Raw genomic sequence first — 22,021 nt, forward strand, 5'->3', positions numbered from 1 at the left:
CAGAAAAAAAGCAAAAAATGTGTTTCTTTTAAAGGAGTATAGCCTTTCACTCTTCTCCCCAAACTTCAAGAGAAATAGCAAAACAACCCTAAGGAAATTAACCATCAAACTGTAAAACCAAAGGAGATGACCACAAAATTAGGCCAATTCAGTCAAATGGAATGTCATTTGGTCTCCAAGTCATGCTAATCACTCACCGGCTATCTCGGTCCCACAGGAGTATCCGTATGTGATTGATAATAGAGGGTTGGCCTAGCTTAATCTCAATGCCAGAACGGCAGTCATCATCAATCGGGTGCCTAGAAAATCCATGATCCAAATCATAATTTTGAGTATCACCATCTAGTAAGGCAGACTTCAGCTCCCCTTTTACAACCTGGGCTCCATACTTCATAGTTGCAATATTTTCTTCTGGTACTAGAGTTAAAAATAGAAAAGCAAGGTTAATGGTTACTTAGTAAATTATTCTATATTGTGAGGGAAAAGACAAAATTCTAGCATTCTAATTGATTCTATTATGTGCATTTAATTTAAAAATGGCAGAGACAAGTCTGTGGAGATAGAAGATATGGAATGTCCATGAGGGTTAAGATACCACCCATCATTTAAATGACACCATCATAGCCACAAAGCACCTAAGACTAGTGTTATGAGGAACAAGTTGATAATACTAGAAAAAAAAAACATGTATTAAGGCAAACAAACCAGCTCCGCTGAGTTCCCCCTATCTGGAGCTTTATTTACTATCTGCAGGACAAAAACAGCATATGAGATGACCTATACCAGCCATCTGGACCAAGAACAACATAAAAGCAAAGCAGACAAGTCAGATATCTGATAAAACAACAGAAAAAACACGTTCCAATACAGCAGAGATACCGGACACAGACCACACACAGACACGCTGAAGCAGTTAATCTAGCTGACAAACAACAATATGTTTAAAAGATCTATTTCCACTTCAATTGAGATTTTTAAAAATGGAAATTCAGTCTGTCATCAAAATCATTATTATGGTCATAAGTAAGCCCCCTCCCCTCTCCAGGGCTAGATTTTTAAGTGTCGATTGTTTCTGGACCTCTTAAGTCCTCTATGCAAAGTCTGCTTCGTAGAGCCGGAGCGTGTTTTCTAAGTGCCGGCATTCTGACTGACGCTCTCCATGGAGAGACAGGAGGCACATAAAGCACAGGTTAAAGCCTGAGCTTCAAAGTCAGAACTCAAATAGTGGCTGCACCTTTAATAAGGCAAATCACCCCGGGCAAGTTACCTTCTCTGAACTTCACATTCTCAAGAAGGCAATATCTAGACACAGATGTTTTTGTTTGTTTCTTATAAAGATTAAAGAGGATGATGTTTGCAAAGCACATAGTAAGCTCTCTAAGAAAAAAAAAGTTATTATTATTATGAAACATGTACTAAAAACCACACAATAATAAGAGAACTAAGCAAGTTCACAGACAGTAAATAAATACTGAATTCTCACAGTACATATACATCTCAGCTATGTGATTTGAATAGAGGGAAATGTGAGCGATAATTAGGCTCTTAGGGAAAGGGGGTAATTCATCAATGCATATTTCTTCAAACATGTGTCTTAAAAACATTTTTCAAATGGAGCTAGGTAAAGGGAGTGGCTCCAGAGGATGACAATAAATGCAGCTGACAAATGGAGACTGGGTGGGTTTAGTTAACTTGCAAAAGGCTAAGGCAACTCAGGGGAAAAAAAAAAAGGAAATAAAAACCTAGTCAGGCTCAACTTTTTCCGTGAAGGGATACAGGTTTAGAAATTTCCAAAGTTCTCTTAGCTCATGGTAACCATATGTATTCTTGCAGTCCACCTCCAGGAACCCTGCCTGCCACCTCCCTGGGCAGGGTTTCTGATGGGAAGACACTCACCCCTCTCTCTAAACCCTTCCCTAGAGGGTCGCCTGAAACTATGAGGGAAAAAACAGTCTGATACAGTTTTTAACGGGGAGGGGAGGGGAGAAGGGATTTAAAGTGAGAAGACTGAAGTCTTAGACCTGAAGTCTTAAGAGTCGGGCTCTACTACCCACTTCCCCGAGTGAGGCCTGTCAGTCTCTCTGTATTGGTTTTCTCATCTACAACTAATGTTGTGCCCAAGCCTCTTCCTGGGTCACTGTCAAGGTCATTCTCCAAAGAAGATATGCCTCAGAATCATGGAAGTGTAAAGCATTCAAACAGTCAAAAACCACTTACTGAGGACTCAATCTGCACCAGGAACCACTGGAATGCCTCAGAGAGAGAGAGAGAGAGATATGGGTCCTGCCTCCCAGATGCCTCTAGTCCAAAGATGAAGCTTTTCATGAAGCAAGCCAACAAAAACTTCTAAAAACTGCACTTTTCAGTGTCAATAATGCATAACACTGGTAAAAAGAGGTATTTGCTCCCTCACTGCTGGGTGTAAGTGAGGGATCTGAAGTCTGTCGCTGCGAACCACTGGGACCATCTGCACCAGTTCTGCCACCACCAGTCAAGACCAAGCCAAAAAGGGGGAACTCGAGCTTCAGATTTAGAAACTGCTGCCACCCTTTGATTTTTCTCTAAACACAAGCTTCTTCATCTCTAAAATTTATCAAGCTTGGAATAAAAGGGTTCCAAGTGACTGTAACTAAAAGTCTAAAATGGAAATGAAATTGCTACTGCAAGCCTAAAGTCTTTTGAAGTTTATCTCAAGGGTGCTTGAGAACTTTCCTAACTATTCTTGATATAGATTCCCTGAAAGCATCTTTCACTTTAAAATGGGGAACATTTACACAAGTATATGTAAGCCTATCGTGGTGACCAGAGTCGGAGTATCTCACAGGATAGAAACATAACCCCCAAGTATTTGTGTGTTTCTATGTGCACGTGCACAGATGCACAAAACCTATAGTTAAATTTAAGAAGAAATGTGACCATAAATATACTCTTACTACCTAATATCTATCAGTCGAGAAAAGAACTCTCAAAAAATACAGGGTGTTAGAGATTAAACAACATAGCAGATAATAGTGATTTTTGATGCATTTTACAAACATTAAAAAAATTAAGCTTTGAAGTTCCATAGGAGGCAGAAACAAGACAATTATTAGAAAGAAAAGCTAAGGAGAAATGGAGTAGGACCTGCTGCTAGTGACACAGTGCCAAAATTCGAGTGGTTCTAGGTTAATTATCTTGTGTTTTTCTTTAATTGTGTTATATTCTTACTCTTCCTGTATTGAACTTTCTATTACATCTAAGCTAAGATAGCTGTCCGTCCTTGATGGGTCATTTGGAGCCACACTTGGTTCTCTGCCCACTGCAATCTCTTTACCTAATTCTGTATCCCAGTCATCTTCGACTCCCCAACCTGACTTCCCTGAAAAAACGTGTGGCTCCTCCCTTCTAACAAGTGCGGCATCAGACATGGCTTTCTTGACAACTCCTGTCTTCCCTTAACTGTCCCCATTATCTCCACTCTCTGCAGGCCTCCTTTCCACATTTAACAGCACTGGTGCTCAGGCACCAAACACAAAACAGAGACAGAAAATAACCCAGGCAGGAGCCTTTACCAAAGAGCACTGGCCTGTGAGTCAGATCAGCACTTTGGTTCCAGCTCAGGCATTGATTTCACTCAGTAACTTTAGGCAAGTTACTTATAAAGATCACAGAATGAAAACTTCTAAGAGTTGAATGGGACCTTCATCCTATTTATATAAAGAAAAAAATTTCCAAGCTGCCTTCTGTGTGCTGGACTATGCTGGACTCAGCTCACCATCTAATATAGACAAGTGCATATCAGACATGAAATGTCTCCACAGAGGAATACTCAGGAGAGAGTCTTTGTGAACCCCCCTAGTTTACAGATCAAGATACTATGAACTATAGAAGATAAATAAAATAGGAGTCAAAGCGTTGTAAAAGTATTAAAGGTTCACTGCTGTTATTACTGCCTATATGTGACAGGTGAGACATTTTCAGATTTACTCTAGAAGCAAGGAATACATCCATTCAGTCACTCATTTACTTTGAAAAGTCTAGATGTGGGCACTGTGCTAGATGCTGAAAAAACAGAGGTGAAAGACAGTCCTCAGGAAGCTCAGTCTCATAGAAATCTAGGCAAGAAAAGCTAGAGTGGCAAGCTTTCTCCACTTGAGTTACTGGAAACTACAGGAAGGGGTATGTGGTACCATGTACCGACAGCACAGATTTAAATACACACACATATTTATATATCAACAATAATGTAACTGAGCAGTCCTCTGCACAGACTTTTACTCAATAAAGAAATCTTGAGAATGGAAGTTGTGCTATGCTCCCTGTTATAAATATGAAGAAACAGTGTTACTGTCCTTTTCCCCAAAGTCTAAAACTTGAGACACACAATACGAAGTACAACTCAGCCCGAACAGAAAAAGCACTCACTTTCAAGGTAAAAATATCTAAGATAAAACTAAGCAATAAGGGAATGGTCTGAGCACTAATAGTTCAAAGACCTCAAGCGGGGGGGAGAGGGGGGATTTCATTAAAAGTTAATTCCTTTTCCCCAGATGTATGTATAAAACTAGTCAAAACCACCTTCCCAGGAAGACTAACCATCACTGGTAAATTAAAAACATCCTTTGGATAAAAAGTTTCTGCACTGCAAAGGAAATAATCAAGAAAACTAATAGGCAACTGATACAATGGGAAAAGATAGTTGCAAATGACATATCAGATAAAGGGCTAGTATCCAAAATCTATAAAGAACTCACCAAACTCCACACTCAAAAAACAAAATAATCCAGTGAAGAAATGGGCAGAAGACATGAACAGACACTTCTCCAAAGAGGACATCCAGATGGCCAACAGACACATGAAACAATGTTCAACGTCCTTCATCATCAGGGAAATAAAATCAAAACCACACTGCGATACCACCTCATGCCAGTCAAGGTGGCTAAAATGAACAATCAGGAGACTATAGATGCTGGCAAGGATGTGGAGAGATGGGCACCCTCCTACACTGTTGGTGGGAATGTAATCTGGTACAGCCACTCAGGAAATCAGTGTGGAGGTTCCTCAAAAAATTAATAGAACTCCCCTATGACCCAGCAATAGCACTGCTAGGGATTTACCCAAGGGATACGAAGTGCTAATGCATAGGGGCACATGTACCCCAATGTTCATAGCAGCACTTTCAACAATAGCCAAATCATGGAAAGAGCCTAAATGTCCATTAGCTGATGAGTGGATCAAGAAGATGTGGTTTATAGATACAATGGAATACTACATGGCAATGAGAAAGAATGAAATCTGGCTATTCGTGGCAACGTGGATGGAACTCAAGGGTTTCAGGTTAAGTGAAATAAGTCAGGCAGAGAAAGACAGATACTATATGTTTTCACTCATATGTGGAATAAAAGAAACTTAACAGAGGACCATGGGGAAGGGGAAGGGGAAAAAATAGTTAAGGAGAGGAAAGGAGGCAAACCATAAGAGACTCTTAAATACTAAGAGAAAACTGAGGGTTGACGGGGGGTGGGGGGGAGAGGGGGGAATGGGTGACAGGCATGGAGGAGGGTACTTGTATTTGTTGGATGAGCACTGGGTGTTACATGGAAACCGACTTGACAATAAACTAAAATAATTTTTAAAAAAGTATCATTTGCTCCAATTAAGTAGTTTTAGAGGCATATTAAATTCACTGGAATAGAAAAATATATATAAAAGATTTGAGAAAAAATAAAAAAATAAATTTTAAAAATTAAAAGAAAATAAAAACATCCTTTAGGTATCCCTCCCACCTGTTTTAAGGAGGAAAAAATTGCTGCAATTTGGTTAAAACCCCCAGGATATCCAGCTCTAAGTGTAGAACCTTCCAGTAACTAATATTGATAAACTCAAAGAAAAGCATTAGTATCTGTGCTGCCCCTAGTCTAGAACAGAACCTCTCCACAGTTCACGAAAAGTCCCCAAAGATTCAGAAACTATACCCAGGGGAGAACAAAGACACAAACAAATTTGGTCAATAGTTTCAAAATAAGCAGAACTACTTTTCCAGAACAGCCCAGGAACAGTTCTGAAGTTTTAGACCCTATTTTCCTAACAATGAAGAAATGTGATAAAATAGTATGTTTGGATAACTTTTACTTAGGAAATTACCTATTTTTTTTAGGACTGGATAGGAAAGTGATACACATTTTTAGTATTGATATTATTGTTTTGCTATCCATATAAGTTAACAAGTCAGAAAAACAGCCTGCTATTTATTCATTTCTCAAGTTTAGAAATTAGGTAAAAGATTCCCAAACATTTGTATAATTGCTTCCGCAAGATCCTACTGAATGAACCAAAACGAAGAATTTAATACTTATGAGTAATAATTACAGTAAACATATCATTCCAGAACTGAGTAGTCCTCATGAGAATTTCATGGATTTATTATAACCCACGTCTGACACCTATACTGATCAGTTGGTCAATTCTAAGCTACCATTAACTACATGAAATGTCCAAAGGATCTCCTCACTTCCACAAAAACGTCCCAAGTCTATCCCTATAGCAAATCCAGTTATAGGGTCCTCCTAACACCTCACACCAAAGCTAGGGCAAGAAAGGGGAACAATAAACTTATACAAGAGGATCTGACAATGAGAACTTAGAAAGTCTAAAATTATATTACTTATCTTGTTACCTCTCCCCCTCCCACCCTCCCACACTTTAATCCAAGGCTGACCCTCATCTAGGACCACTCTCTACCACCTCCAATCTCCACCCACACCCTCTCTTGACCTGTTCCCTCTGGCTACCATACTATTTTTCAATTGCCTTTCACTCCAATATACACATTGGACAGTCAGCACATGGTACTTACTATCTTTGCAAACCCATGGCCTAATTCCCCATTTAGTCAAGCTTCTGCCCAGACTACTTAGCAACCCACTACAATTTATACCCCAAAGTTTTCTCTGAATTCTCATTCTTCTTATGTCTCAGCATCACTGGACACCTGTGACCACCCTCTCTGTATAAAAGTTCTCTCTTTTGTTGGCTTCTGTAACCCTACCCCGTTTTCATCCTACCTCTCTAATTCTTCCTTCTCTACCTTCAGCCCCTTGGCTAAAGGTCTTCTCCAAGTCTCAGACTTTGATCTTCACTTCTTTCTCTACACTCCAGCCCAGTTTCAACTCTCTCTTCACCAGCTCTGATTGCTTCCTCAACACCAGTAACATGCACGGCTATTAGACATTTCTCCTGGAGTTCATTCGCCAAACGTCTTCTATATGCTATACAGTATGTTAAATATTGAGGACACAAAGATTAACAGGCCTTACAAAGTTCATCTCTGCCTTCAAGAACCAAAGACAAGTAAAAAAAAATTTTAAAACGATGTGATCAATGTGATAATTCCTACAGAGACATATAGAGATGAGGAAGAATACAAATAATGATAATCATTTCCTTCACTGAACTTACAGATGTTATTTGCACACATTTCTTTTTTAAAAAATGTTTGTTTATTTAGTTTTTGAGAGGACAGCATGCAAGCAGGGGAGGGCAGAGAGAGAGAGAGAGGGAAAGAGAGAATCCCAAGCAGGCTCCATGCCAAGCACGGAACCTGACATGGGGCTGTCTCGCAACTGTGAGATCATGACCTGAGCCAAAAATCAAGTGTCTAATCACTTAACTGAATGAGCCACCCAGACACCCCTGCACACATTATTTCAATTAATTCTCATAACAATATAAGGAAATGTTAAGACTAAAGGTAAAATTCCTTACATAACTTAATACCAGGTCACACAACTAGTGAGTCATTCAGGATTTGAGGTCAAACTTGTCTGGCTCCAAAACCAGTGCTTTTTTCTTCTGTGCCCAGTGAAAAGGAATCTACATCTGTTGAGTCAGGAAAGAAGTCCAGACTAAGGACACCTATTTAAGATCAGTTTTCAAGAGAATGTCTGAGCCACAGTCAAGGAAAAGATCACTCAGGGAAATGACAGAACATGAGACAGAACTTAGCACTAAGATGGCCCAGAAACCCTCAAACTCAGTAAGTCTAAATACGAGCTCAGCATCTTCAGAGAACTACCATATTTCATTAATTCTAAGAAACACAGTTTTTTAAATTTTAATATTTCTAAAGTTGTGACACAGATATGATGGTGTGTCATGGTTTAATTGGCAATACTGTTTCCTTTCTTAGTGGTACATAACACAATGGCACCTCAGAACTTCTGGTTTCTTAGATTTGATAAAATAAAGTTAACTTCCTCCGAAACTTAATCTTCAGATTTAAATTCCTTAGGGGCCCCTGGGTGGCTCAGTCAATTAAGCATCCAACTTTAGCTCAGGTCATGATCTCACAATGAGTTCGAGACCCATGTCAGGCTCTGTGCTGTCAGCTTGGAGCCTGGAGCTCGCTTCTGATTCTATGTCTCTATCTCTGCCCCTTCCCTGTTCTTACTCTGTTTCTGTCTCTCTCTCTCTCTCTCTCTCTCTCTCTCTCTCTCAAAAATAAACATTAAGAAAAAAGTTTTAATCCCTTAAATCACCAAGATCTAATGTTTTAGAATATAAATTTCTATCTTCCCTACTACCACTCTAGTTGAAGGTTTATCAACCCAACACAGGTCAGACACCCTCCTAGCTGGTCTCCCTGAATCGGTTTTCACTGTTCCAAGTCATCAAGTATTGCACCATGGATCAGTCTTTCAAAACCACCACTGTACTCATGCCTCTCCTCCTCTTAAAAATTAGCTTCTCAAATATAAGCCAGATCCCAAGCTAGTTTGAAAGCCTTCCACAGTTTTGCCTGACCTGCCCATTACAGCCTGTGTTACCATGCAAGCCTACTACCTGTAGCTGAGCTCTCCTGATCACAGTCATTCAAACGCCCCACCTCGGCTCTCAGCGGTAACCAGTCCTCCCCTCTGAATACACTCTGCCCCAATACCCCTCGCGTCAAATGTTAGGATTCATCTCAGCCTTCATAATATCCATGAAATCTCCTTCAGTCCTTCTGAGCCAGATCCTCTTCGGAATTCACAGCACGTGCTCATCTTAAACACTGTTACACTGAACTTTTCAGGGGAGTAGGTCTTATTTCCACAAGGAAATCAAGAAACTCAAATGCAGAGACTGTATTTTGCATTTACACAGCACAGTGTGGTGGTTAATTACACAGCCTACCCACATAGGTCTGACTCTCAGCTCTGCATCTTTCTGTGTCACCTTCCTGGAATTATTTAACCTCTCTGTGCTTCAGTTTCCTCATTTGTGAAATGGAGCCAATAATGGTAGCTACTGCAAAAGACTTGTTTTGAGAATTAAATGATCACATAGAGGGGCGCGTGGGTGGCTTACTTGGTTAAGCGTCATGATCTCACGGTTCAGGAGTTCAAGCACTGTATTGGGCTCTGTGCTGACAGCTCAGAGCCTGAAGCCTGCTTTGAATTCTGTGTCTTCCTCTCTCTGCCCCTCCCCCACTTACATTTGTCTTTCTCTCTCTCTCTCTCTCTCAAAAATAAACATTAAAAAAATCATGTAGAACTGCTATTAATACATACAAGCACTTTTTAAGTGTGAACCGCTATTATATTTATTAATAAGCAAACTCACGTAAGTGTTGGAGCTACTACTACCATTTAGAATCTCCATGTTCCCAGCACCTAAAGTACTAAATGCATAGCACATACTCAGTGCTGATGTGATGAAGCAAGGGAGAAAAGGTCGTAGCATGAGAAGCTGTGTGGGAAAGTGTCTATTTCTGACATTCTAGGGAACAGCTGAAGAAATCCGTCCAGGAATGGCAGGAAATCACTACTTTGGGGTCTACAAAGCCTCACCAGTCTCTGGAGGAATTAAGAGAACAAACAGGAAGCAGAGCCGTATGTTCTTAGACCCACACACACCACATATACCTGCAACCAGAATTTTATAGCTCGTTTTGTAGCTGAGACTGTCAGACAAAGGAGAAAACCACCTAATGAGATCAGGATAAGCAGGTACTCACTGAGCATGCCTCTGTAATTGAGGTCCATATCCCGGCTCTCAGATCGAATTTTAATAGCATCCAGAATGGCATCGGGAGACAGCAGTCCTGAGGGCCTCACAACATTCAGAAGTTCAGTGAGGCTCATCAGAGGTAAACGCACGGCCTGCATGATTTCAGCATGATTCTCCTTTGAGTTGTGCTTACACCAGTTTAACAAGGCTAGGAAGATATCTTTTTCGGGAGCTGCAAATGAATCTCTTAATACGATGTTTAAAAGTGCTGTCTGAAAAGGAAAAAAAGAATTCCAGTTATGATGGAGCTCAACCATGTCTAGGATCAGCCAGCAAAACCTTACAGAACTGCAAGGATCACTTGTATCTCAGCAATTCTCTTTGGCCATCTTCCAGCTTTAACCTTTGTGCCATACACTCCCTCGCCCACAGCGGCTCCATGAATAGCCATGAGCATCTTCGACCACTATACCAAATGTCTAGTCTTTCCAATACATCCTCCGTGCACCCATTTTCAATAAAACAAGAAGAAACACGGCAGCACAGGGAGCTGTCATTCCTTGCAGGTTCTTCAGGAGACTTTACATTTAGAAGTCAGTAAGGGGCGTCTGACTTCATCTCAGGTCACGATCTTGCAGTTCGTGAGTCCAGGCCCTGCATCGGGCTCTGTGCTGACAGCTCAGAGCCTGGAGCCTGCTTTGGATCCTGTGTCTCCCTCTCTCTGCCCCTCCCCAACTCACATGCTGTCTCTCTGTCTCTCAAAAAAAAAAAGTCTAAAAAAAAGTTTTTTAAGTCAGTAAGATACAGCTGGCATTTAAAATCCAAAGTCTTTTGCTTCACAGTATTACTGGACTCCCATGTTTTTGATTCTTAGATTTCCAGACTGACCTCCAGTAACCTTGGTGTGACCCTCAAAGACTCTTGCCTCTAAAAAGTAAGTAGGATAATAAAAACCATAGTTTAGGGGTGCCTGGGTGGCTCAGTTGGTGAAGCGCCAGCGTCGGCTCAGGTTGTGATCTCATGTTTTGTGGGTTCAAGCCCCACAATCTGGAGCCTGCTTCAGATTCTGTGTCTCCGTCTCTCCCTGACCCTCCCCGGCTCGCACTGTCTCTCTCTGTCTCTCAAAAATAAATAAAAGACATAAAAAAAAATTTTTTTAAATAAATAAAAAAATAAATAAAAACCACAGTTTACACTCAAGCCAAAATACATAGCTTTTCAAATAGGTTTTCTCAGTTGAAATATCCAGGTCCTAGGAGGAAGACAAAAAGGGAAAGGAGAGACAACCACCAGGTTCAAAGGAAGATTTGAGCAAAATAGTTTGACTACTTTTTTGAGCCAGCGCAAAAAAAAAAAAAAAAAAAAAAAGGCAGTGACTTAAAGACATCCAATGACACATCAGATCTCTTTTATGAATTCTCCCTCTCACAATAAGGAATTACTAGTTGCACTCTCCTTTGGAGATATACAAAACCAAAAACTAGTACACAATACCACAAAGGAACATATTTGTCATCACATTGACAACAACCACTCCATAGCACAGTCTCTTTTACACAAAGAACCTACCAGAAGAATCTTAAAAAAAGAAACCAAAAGCAATTTGCCTCTTTTATATGATCTACATGGAGTCTGAGTAGCCAGAGGCAGGTGGCTAGATAGACGACCCCTTCCAGACCAGAGTTTTAGTTTTTTTGTTCTCAGTCTCTCACTCTACTCTTACACAAACCCAAGCCCAGGGCACGCCTGCGAAGTGCTGTGGACGATGACACACCTTAGACAGGGAGAGGAAGCCCTCACTCAAGAGCACCTCCTGAGCGTTTCTATCCATAAACAAGCAGCACATGCAAGTTAACTTGGGAAGTGAGTAGAGGCTGGCGACATCAAAAGTCATGCAGACGTTCTGAATGTTAAGTATGGTGCAGAGATACTCAGAGGTAGAGTCCTCCAGCTCTGGAAATCCATATTTATGAGCCAGGCTCAGAAAGTCCAGCAACACTTCCTCCTTCTCATCTGTCAGCGTTGCCCGCCCGGTGTAGATGTATTTTAGCAGCATTGTAAATGCTTCTGCAGTGGTGTCTTGGAGAGGGATTTCTGCTTCAGGCTGAGATTCTCGCATCCCACCATACAGTAATGCTCTGCACAGGAGAGAAGAAATGTGTAAGGAAAACCTCCAATAAGATTTGCCACAATATCATGAAAACACTGGTGAGCAGCATCATGCAAACGTAAATTTGTTTAGTGACACAAAGATTCAGGTGAAGAAATGTGTGGTAATCACTTTAAATGTTTCTCTAAAGGAAGAGATATGATTCGTAAACTATTTTGGATTAATTCCATGAACAATTGGAGTAATGAAACATCCTGAGAGCTCAAATATGTAATAAACGTTCATTAAACTGAAAGTTGAAAGTACACTTTTGTAAGGAACAGCAAAACCCATACAAACATATTAAAGGTCGATAAGGACGTTTAAAAAATAAAACTCTGTAGGAAAACATATAACTAGATAAAAACAATTACACACACTCAGATGCCATTCTCCCTGTCAGACTGGCAAAAATTAAAAATCCTGTTAACTAACTATTCACTGCTGCAAAAGCAATAGAAAACAGGTTCTCTCATGAACTGCTTTGAGCCTATAAATAGGCACCCTTTCAGGGAAAGTAATTTAAGGAATTTCTATTCAAATCTAAAATGTACATACCCTTCAGCTCAATAATCTCACCGTTAGGGCTCAATTCTAGAGAAATAATGCAGCAATGCAAAGATACATTTTAAGAATGTATACTAAAGCAATGGAAATGTTGAAAAAAATCTTAAATGTCCATCAACAGAAACACATTAAAAAAAAGGATATATGCATTCTGTACAGCTATTACAGAGACAAAGGAAATCAATATATGCAGTCTGGGAAAGATGTCCAGGATACAGTAGGTAAGTCAAGTTGCAGACCATATGGGTTGCATGGAAAAAAGCATATACCACATTCTTAGATATGTATGCACATAGGTATATGTGGATATAGCTACTTATGTCGACAAACATCGGGGAAACTGATCTTACATGGTTAACAGAGGTTGTCTCTGGGGAATGGGATTAGATGGCTGGGAGGGAAGGCCTTCCATTTGCTACTTAATAAGTTAAAAATGAAACTGGTGATGGGATTATTGGTGATTTAACTTTTTTTTCTCCTTTCTTTTTAGTATTTTTCAGATTTAAAAAATCCCCATATTACTGCTTATCTGCTCATCTAAAAAATGAAAACTAAACAATCCTGTCAGGCAATGAATTTGAATTTCTACCTCTATTACTATAGGAGGAATAATACAAACCAGTTAAACCTCTAATCCATCAGGGAAGAAAGGGCAGCCAGAGGAGGACAGGGAGGAGTGCAGAAAAGGAGGTGCAAGTGAGAAAGGAATGTGTAAAAGTGAAAACAAGACAGTAAGGGGGCAAGAAAGAAACTCCCCTGCTCTGAAGCTTCTCAGAGCAGTACGAGGCTTTCCGGGGTCCCTGCACACCCGCAGGAAGCCCTCCCACCCTTCCCAGGCCCTGGCATTCTTACTTGCCTCAGGGAAACAGCTGAAACCAGCCAGCCAGATTCATAAATATTCTGAGCATATTTCTTCACCAGGCGATACTCTGCCTAAAAACACCCTCAAAGGTTTTCATTAATTCAGAGAGCACCCCACCACAACCTTAAAATCACTAGATTAAAGAATACTTTTTGGGGGGACTTGCTCTCCCTGAGGTGTGATCCATGGTATTTAAATTCTCAATACTTTGAAAGTGGTTTTCATAAGGCTGCCTTGGAACCCTAAATATCAAACCCCAACTTGTGAAAAATCCCCTCTCGTGCAGTTAGTTTGTCCTTATGTGGGAACTGATAGGCTTTATGACAACACTTTCTAGGACCTCTCCTAAATTGCCTTTGCATATGAACAGTGTCCACAATGAGAATCTAAGATAGCTTTGGTAATGACTCTGAGTTAAGCCTAGTGAGCCATCACAGATTATAAATGTTCAATATCTACAAAGAGACACCAAGAACAAGTTCAGTATATTCCATTCACTCAATATGATCTTCAAATTTTTGAAAGTATGTGAGTTTAAGAATATCCTATTCATTTAAAGGTACCCACACATAGTTGTCTCAAATAATTTTTGAAAGAAGGCATATAATATTAACAAATATTAAACATAAGGCTGAAAAGTTCTGACCTAATAAGGAACGGCCTCTCAAACACTTTAACAGTAATAAGTGGACCCAAAGTAAGGAAAGGAACAGAAACACAAAGGAAAAGGGTGCAGAGGACAGAGGCTGGTAACTAATGACGACTGGACCAAGGCCAGCAGCCAGGCTGGAGCTGGCCACCAGCAGTGGGAGTAGGAGAGTGTGTGCTCTCTTTTGAAGCTCCTGGCTTCATAACAGTGGCATTTAATATGTACAAAATGGAATGCTCTAAAAACATCTGAAATATACTAAAAGAGTTCTAGCTAAATGGTAAATATTATCAAAAGCCTCACTCTACAACAGTGTGTGTGTGCGCCTCTAGACACTGTTCTGTTGACTTACTTAACTTTGATTGTAAAAATCAGACTGCAGTTTTCACTAGAAGGTAATTTTCTCTAAGCCTTTGGCATATTAATTTTTAGATATCAAATTTCTAAGGTAAATCCTTGATTTTATGGATATAGACTGCATGGACTCCAAGGATTTATCAAGTATAAATTATCACTCAGTCTATAATTCAGTGGTGATTCCCATTTACAATTATTAGGTAAAATGTAGAGTAATTAGAGCTTAGCTTAACATTCATTCATAAGCCTGGAAGTTTAAGGTTAGAGTAACAAACAACAGCTATATATAAAGAAGATTTTTAAAAATTATTTTTTTAGTGTTTATTTGTTTTTGAGAGAGAGAGAGAGAGAGAGAGAGAGCAAATGAGAGAGGGGCAGAGAGAGGCACACACAGAATCTGAAGCAAGCTCCGGGCTCTGAGCTATCAGTACAGAGCCTGACATGGGGCTCGAACTCATAAACCACAAGATCATGACTTGAGCTGAAGTCAGACACCTAAGGTGTCCCAAGGAGGATTTTTTTTTACATTAGTTCATAAATATTTTGCTTAATTTTAATTCTAATAAAACTATACAACTTCCTTCAATAAACACTTTAAATTCCCTTTAATCTAATGTGATTGCCAAATTACATATCTTAGTGATAGATCTGTTGGGTTACCTATAGGTCCTGGGCCTCAGCGGTCTGAAACTGAGAGCTACACATGTTCATTAGCAAGCCCAAAGGTTGGTCTACCCACAAAACCAGAAGCTATCTGTCAATAAATCAATAAATCAGCTCTAATTCCATCAGTCATCAACTGTGAGAAGGAGGTGAGGGCAAAGAAGATTCAGCCTGAGAAATATTCTCAAGACCTTGAAAATGGTTGGTGTGTGGCTGTCTAGCCTGGAAAGCCTTCTAATCTTCTAATTCTCAGATGGTTTCTGAAGGAAAAGATGGTTTTTTAAAAAGTAACAAAAAGTAAAAAAAAAAAAAAAAAAGTAACAAAAAGTCTACAAAAAGGAAATTCTTAGAGATGCTGAATTGAAAGATTGCTGAAATTTAGTGTTATGCTTTGTTATATATTTTTCATAGAGTAGAAAACAGCAGTGTTGGGGCGCCTGGGTGGCTCAGTCAGTTGAGTGTCCGGCTTCGGCTCAGGTCATGATCTCGCAGTTTGTGGGTTCGAGCCCCACGTCAGTCTCTGTGCTGACAGCTAGCTCAGAGCCTCGAGCCTGTCTTCGGATTCTGTGTCTCCCTCTCTCTCTGACCCTCCCCTGTTCATGCTCTCTCTCTCTCTCTCTCAAAAATAAATAAAACATAAAAAACTTAAAAAAAAGGAAAAAAGAAAATACCAGTGTTTTCCACAAGTGACTTGAATCTTCAAAAAGTAATATACACTTACCGAAAATATTGGCACCTTGCTGCTAAAATTACCCTGTGGGCAGGAAAGCGTTTCTTTTCCACAACAAATGTGACGTCGCCATATTCTTCTCCAACCAGCAAGGCACCAACATGTTCAGACAAAATGTGCACATGATCAATCTCCCCCACGGCAGTAAAGGGGCGAAGAGGGTGACTGTTACTCATCTTGTAGAACAGGTGATATTCACTGATCTGTTATATAAAGAAGGGATAAGAATTATTGGAGGGAGGGAAGTATACGTAGAAAATCACATACCATAAACATAGCTAGTAAGAATTTAAAGTAGTTTAAAAAAATTCACACGAGAGAGATTTCATCATTATTGGTATCTTTGTCAACCAACTTATTCTGGGAAGTAATTGAGCCTGACTCATTTAACTCCATTACCTTCAATGTTTTATCATACTAGGCAAACAAAGATGCCAAGTCTTCCAATGTAAAAGCACTTGAAGCCATCATACTCTAGAAAACTGTGCCCAAATACAGCTCCCTTATGTATCAGAACCTCAGGAAAAGGAGAATCAATAACCAGAAGAACTCCTCTTATAGCACAGATCTAATTTAATGCAGTTGGGTACCACTAACTATACCCAGTTGAAAAGTCATACATCCATAAATCTAGACCTAAATCATAAACAGAATAAACTAAGTCATCAGATTTCAAATAATTTCAGAGATTTTGGTCTGAAAATATCTTAAATATTTTATAAAAATTATAATCTTCTAGAGTCACAAAAATAACCTGACATTTATTAATGAAATCCTAACCCTCCCTCAAAAAAAAAACAAAACAACCCAGTATTTTTCTCATGACTATAACTTCTAATACAAACTTGCAGCTCTGATGATAAGGTTCCTTACCAGAACATCATCACATTTAATCTCATTCCCTGCTTTTGTATGCAATGCTTTTCCACAGATGTAACTGAAAATCAAAGCCATCATTAATGGCTTTAACGGTTAGAAAGGGGAGTTATATTCTTTATATTCTTTGAAAGCTTAAAGTGTTTATATTCTTCGATCTCTCCAATATTTGCAGGTACTGTTTTTGTAAGGGTAAGTTACCCAGCAAGCAGGAGCCTGCACTGGCATTCAGGTGCCCAAGGTGGAGATGCGGCTGACAGCTCAACCTCTACTTGCTACCCTTCTAATGCACCAGAGACTAGGGGAATGCACCTTCTTCACTACACGTCCACACCTTCTTGAACTCTCCACTTGGACCAGGATTAAAAGTTAAGCCACTCCCAATCTTTAAACTTCCATATCTAGATCCATTATTAGCAAGGTGTACAAAAAATGGCCCTGATCCCCAGAAACTGCAGCGAAAGATCCTTACAGTCCAGGTTCCCTAGTTACTTGCTACTCCAGGCTCACCCCTAGCAGAGAGAGCACCAGCAAGGATGGTGACACAGAAGGACATGGAGGATGAGTCAGGCAAGGAGACAACTCTCCCCAGGTAAGTGAACAAGTTCCTGGCCCCCTGTAGAAGGAGCTTTAGAGGGCTAACAGCATAGTTCCCTAGTTGCCAAGGCAAATCCCTCTTCTTCAACTGCAATCACCATTTGAAAGCCTTAAAAACTGAATCATCTCTAGTCACCTGTGTATGAAAGACCAAACTCAGCTTGAGTGTCAGCAAATAATGAATGCATGATTCAACTGTTTAATGCATGATACAACAGTTTAATACAGGAGTTGGCAAACTTTCTGCAAAGGGTCAGATAGTAAATATTTTAGGCTCTGCAAGCTATAAGGTCTCTGTATAGACCACTGAAGCCAAAACCAGCCAGACAATAAGTAATGAATATGCATGGCTGTGTTCCAATAAAACTATTTACAGAAAAGGTAGAGATTTAACTCTCAAGACTACAGTTTGCCAAATCCTTCTCTAACATATAATCAAAGATTGACTGTCCTCCAGACAAAGGATCATACTGTTTTCTGGTTTTTGTTTTGATTTCTGGCTGGCTTACCCAATCAATGTTCAAAATAACATGGTTATTTTCTGCGTTACCCATGAAATTCTGAAATCTATTGGTATCTGACTTCAAAATTTCACTCCTTAAGTGTGTGGCTCTAAACAAAGCAGGCTCTCATACTCTGGTTTCTCTTCAGATTGCATAAATCTTTCACCTTTTACTAAACAAAACAGACTCTTTCCCTGCCTAAATAAATGCTATGCATATACCCAGTGAATATATTCTCTGGTATAATATTCTCTTACAATTTTATCCAGGTCGTAAGTGGGACTAAGTGACTCTTAATGAGAAATGATTGATTTTTGGTTAACTGCCCCAAAGATAAACTTTTAATTCTTCAACTGATACATAATAAACATTAACATTACATATATAAATATCTATATGAATAGGTTCTCCAAATCTGTACTTCTAATACATATAATCTCATTTTGCTAAATTTATGTTTCAATTATGCTTTTCTGACTAGTCACCTACTATGGAATACAATTTTATTAGCCATGTAGAAATAATTTAATTAGACCAGTGATTGTCAATGAGCTTACACACACTGGAATCACATGAGGAGCTTTAAAGGAGGAGGTGGAGGAGGATGCTTGAGTCCCACCCATGGAAACTTTGATTTAATTGGTCTGGAATGTGGAATCACTCTCCAGAAGTGATTTTAATGAGCAGGCCAAAAAGGAGCCACTGACTTAGACTCTGTTGTTATAGAGTCACATACCTTACTCAGGTGCAAAAATATACAAACAAAATTTCTGAGAAAATATATTGAGGATTTGATTCCATTTTGAATCTTACTACAAAGAGGCAAATCATGCTAACAAAATTACCAATGCTACAGCTTAGAAACAGAAAATATTTGAAAATATGTTTGTCCAATGCCCTAGCTTATTTACAAAGTAATAGTTTAGGCTGACCAACCTGCATTTTAAAAAGCATGTTTTAGAAACATACACCAATAAAGTTAGTTTTTTAAACCACCGATTTTCATTTGATAAATAAAATGGGAAAAATGTTAAAGTTCATGAAACAAAACTGTTTCTTGACTGTTTCTTAGGCTTTAAACCTTTTTCTGCCACTATCAACATATGTGATCTTTGACAAATATTCTAACTTACATGAGATTGCTTCCACACCTGTAATGACATGACTATAGATTTTTAAGTTATATTTTATAACTCTGCCACTACCTTTCAATATCACTGTCTTGGCCTGACATATGAAATCAATTCTTATGACTCAGCATATGATTGTACTCATGACTGTGATTTATTACTGCCAAGGAATACTAAGCAAAATTAGCAAAGGTTTGGAAAAAGCACATGGGGCAAAGTTTGAGAACGAGACATGATCTGCCATGTGTCCTCTCCCAATGGAATTACATGGGACAGGCTTAATTCCCCCAGCAACAAGTTGTGACAGACAACACGTTATATGTTGCCAGTCAGAAAGCTTGTTAGAGACTTGATGCCTTGAATATTTATAATGGGGGCACTGTTCCAATAGGAAGCCCCTGCCTGGCATGTATCCAAATTCCAGACTCCCAGAAGGAAAGTAGTGTTCAACATAGACCATATTGTTTGTACGAAATGCGGAGCCACTCTTACCAACTGGTGGCAGGAACGCCATTTAAATCTAAGTCTCCATCTAGATGCCAGACAAGCACCAACCTTGCAAGCAGGGCTTCTTAACGAGAGCAGTTCAGTCTTTCCATGTTAGTCATTTTCTGTATAGTTCCAGAAACAAGGAGAGGACCTAATGATGTCAGCAAAAGCAATGAAAACAAGGAAACTAAAAGCCTATCTGATGTACTTACTGAATCTTAGATTTGGACTGGAGAGAGAGAGGAATACCAAGAAAGTAGCCTACCTTACCTGACCAAATGTATTCCTGACCCTGCACCTCCCATTATGCCTGATCCATTTAGTTTTAGGGACAGGTTTCTTCAAAATATTAAGGATTAGATAATTCCAATGTTATTTAAGCAATTCCTACACATATGAGAAGAAGTAGTTTTCTGCTGCTTCTTATGAACTGAATTTAACCCTGACAGGAAGATATGACCACATCTACAAACTCAAAAACCATCATAAATAACAAAAATCCTATGTAAAATGTTGGAAAACAGAATAAAGCACAATGATTCATGACAGAGTAAGTCCATTCCAAGAAAGACACATGAATAATAAGAAAAATAAGTCATCAAATAAAAGGCCAAAGTGGAAAAAAATCATCATATAAAAGCTCAATAAAAGCTAAATATTTTTAAAATAATCACTACTAAGTTTATTTTTTTAAAGTTCTAATTGAATAGAGATAAAAGGATATTTCCTTTTATTAGGATACTAATATTTCCTTAACTTGATACATACACATATAGTCTAACTGTAACAGATAATAAGCCTCTGATTAATTATAAAACAGTAGAACCATTTCTAGAAAGATCAGAAATAAGACAAGAATGTCTACTCTTATCGCTAATAACATTTTTCAGAAACAAAAGACAATTCAATTAATCAAACCAAGTGAAAGGTAAATGAATTAGAAAACAAAGGGGCAAAATAATCACTATTTGCAGATAATCTGATTCCCCATATGAAAAATCCATGAGAAATAACTGAAAAAATATGAAAGAAAATAAAGGAGGTTCCCTAAAGTGATCTCAAAAATTATTATATGAAAATATATAAGCATTGTTCCATGCCAAAACCACCCCCTAGAAAATATGAAGAATAGTCTTGCAATTTATGATTGCAAAACACATTCAATATTTAAGAATAAATTCATGAAGCAAGTAAAGGAAATCACCCCTAAATCACTATATGAAAAAAGCATATTTGATATTTTATTATACTTTAAATTGTGAACACAAAATGTTTTGAGACCTCAAAACTCAAGAAAACATTCTTGGTAGGGATAACACAGTTAAAAAACAATAATTTGGTAAATGGGCACACATAAAAATCTTGAAGACTGAGAAGTGAGAATTCCATATTTATTTGAGGTGTTTTAGGTTGAGAAATACAGTTCTAATTAATACAGGAATTAAAAGTAATCCTGATCACAATCACAACAGAGATTTTACATTAAGTTGAGATAAAGGAGTCCATCTGGAAGAATAAATATGAAGTTTGGTATGTATATTCTGAAACCAAAAAAGAACAATGGGGACCCAGCTTAGTGGATGAGAAAGCAAATCATAAATTAGAGCATTTAGAACAATGTCATAGTAGAGAGACAGATCACTGGAACATATTAGTCCAGAAATAAACCCAAGTACTATACACAGGAATTCACTATAAATATATGCATACACACACGCACACATATATATACATACACACACAGGATTCCCATTCAGTAGTGGGAAATATGGATTCTTTTGGGTAAAAGATGTTGGCTAGCCATTTTTAAAAAGTAATCTGGATACTCACACAAGAACACAAAATTAAACATAGAAGGATGTCAACCTCAGCACTTTCTGTAACAGTAAAGAATTGGAAAAAACTTAAATGCCCTTTTAAAGGTAACTGAATAAACAAATAATGGTAAATCTATAGAGTAGAATATTACATAATGATTTTAAAAGAATAAACTTAGATACCACTGATATTGAAAAAAATCTGAAATATATGTATTTACGTGGAAAAAGGCAAGCTGCACAATAGTACTAGAGTAAAATGTTATTCTATTAAATAAATTTTTAAAAAGCAAACATCGAATTGTTAACAAGGGTTAACCCTATGGATCAGGGTTGCAGGAAATTTTAAATAGTGCACTACATAGCTGTGTAATGTTTAAAATTTTATAAGCTGTTTTATTTATAATAAAATTTTATACAAATATTTCAGTAACTCTAGCCACTAAAATTACAAAATAAATTAGTTCGTGTAGGAGACGGCAAGTGTTTTAATTTGCCACAACCAGTAGTACCTGATTTAGTGACTAAGAATAAGCAAAGGGACGATATATTATCTCCTCAGATGAAAATTAATTAACAACTCGGAGACAAGGACAAGGACAAAAAGTTCATTCACTAAGGTAGACATTACACTAAGGCAGGAATGATGATCAGATACCTGGG

General features: G+C 38.5%; 1 protein-coding gene across 1 annotated transcript in view; it reads right to left on the reverse strand.

Annotated features, from left to right (window-relative positions):
* The window catches only part of BTBD9 (BTB domain containing 9), a 49,406-nt gene extending 32,506 nt beyond the window's left edge, over nt 1-16,900 (reverse strand). Inside the window, exons 1-5 of the mRNA XM_029943167.1 lie at nt 16,820-16,900; nt 15,938-16,149; nt 11,744-12,107; nt 9,977-10,241; nt 198-417 (exon numbers count right to left, since the gene is read on the reverse strand). Coding sequence (XP_029799027.1) covers nt 198-417; nt 9,977-10,241; nt 11,744-12,107; nt 15,938-16,149; nt 16,820-16,900 — 1,142 coding nt within the window. The remainder of the gene's footprint in view (nt 1-197; nt 418-9,976; nt 10,242-11,743; nt 12,108-15,937; nt 16,150-16,819) is intronic.
* Nucleotides 16,901-22,021: the final 5,121 nt, after the last annotated feature.

Source organism: Suricata suricatta, chromosome 7 (genome assembly GCF_006229205.1).
Source record: "Suricata suricatta isolate VVHF042 chromosome 7, meerkat_22Aug2017_6uvM2_HiC, whole genome shotgun sequence".
NCBI classification, from domain to species: Eukaryota; Metazoa; Chordata; class Mammalia; order Carnivora; family Herpestidae; genus Suricata; species Suricata suricatta.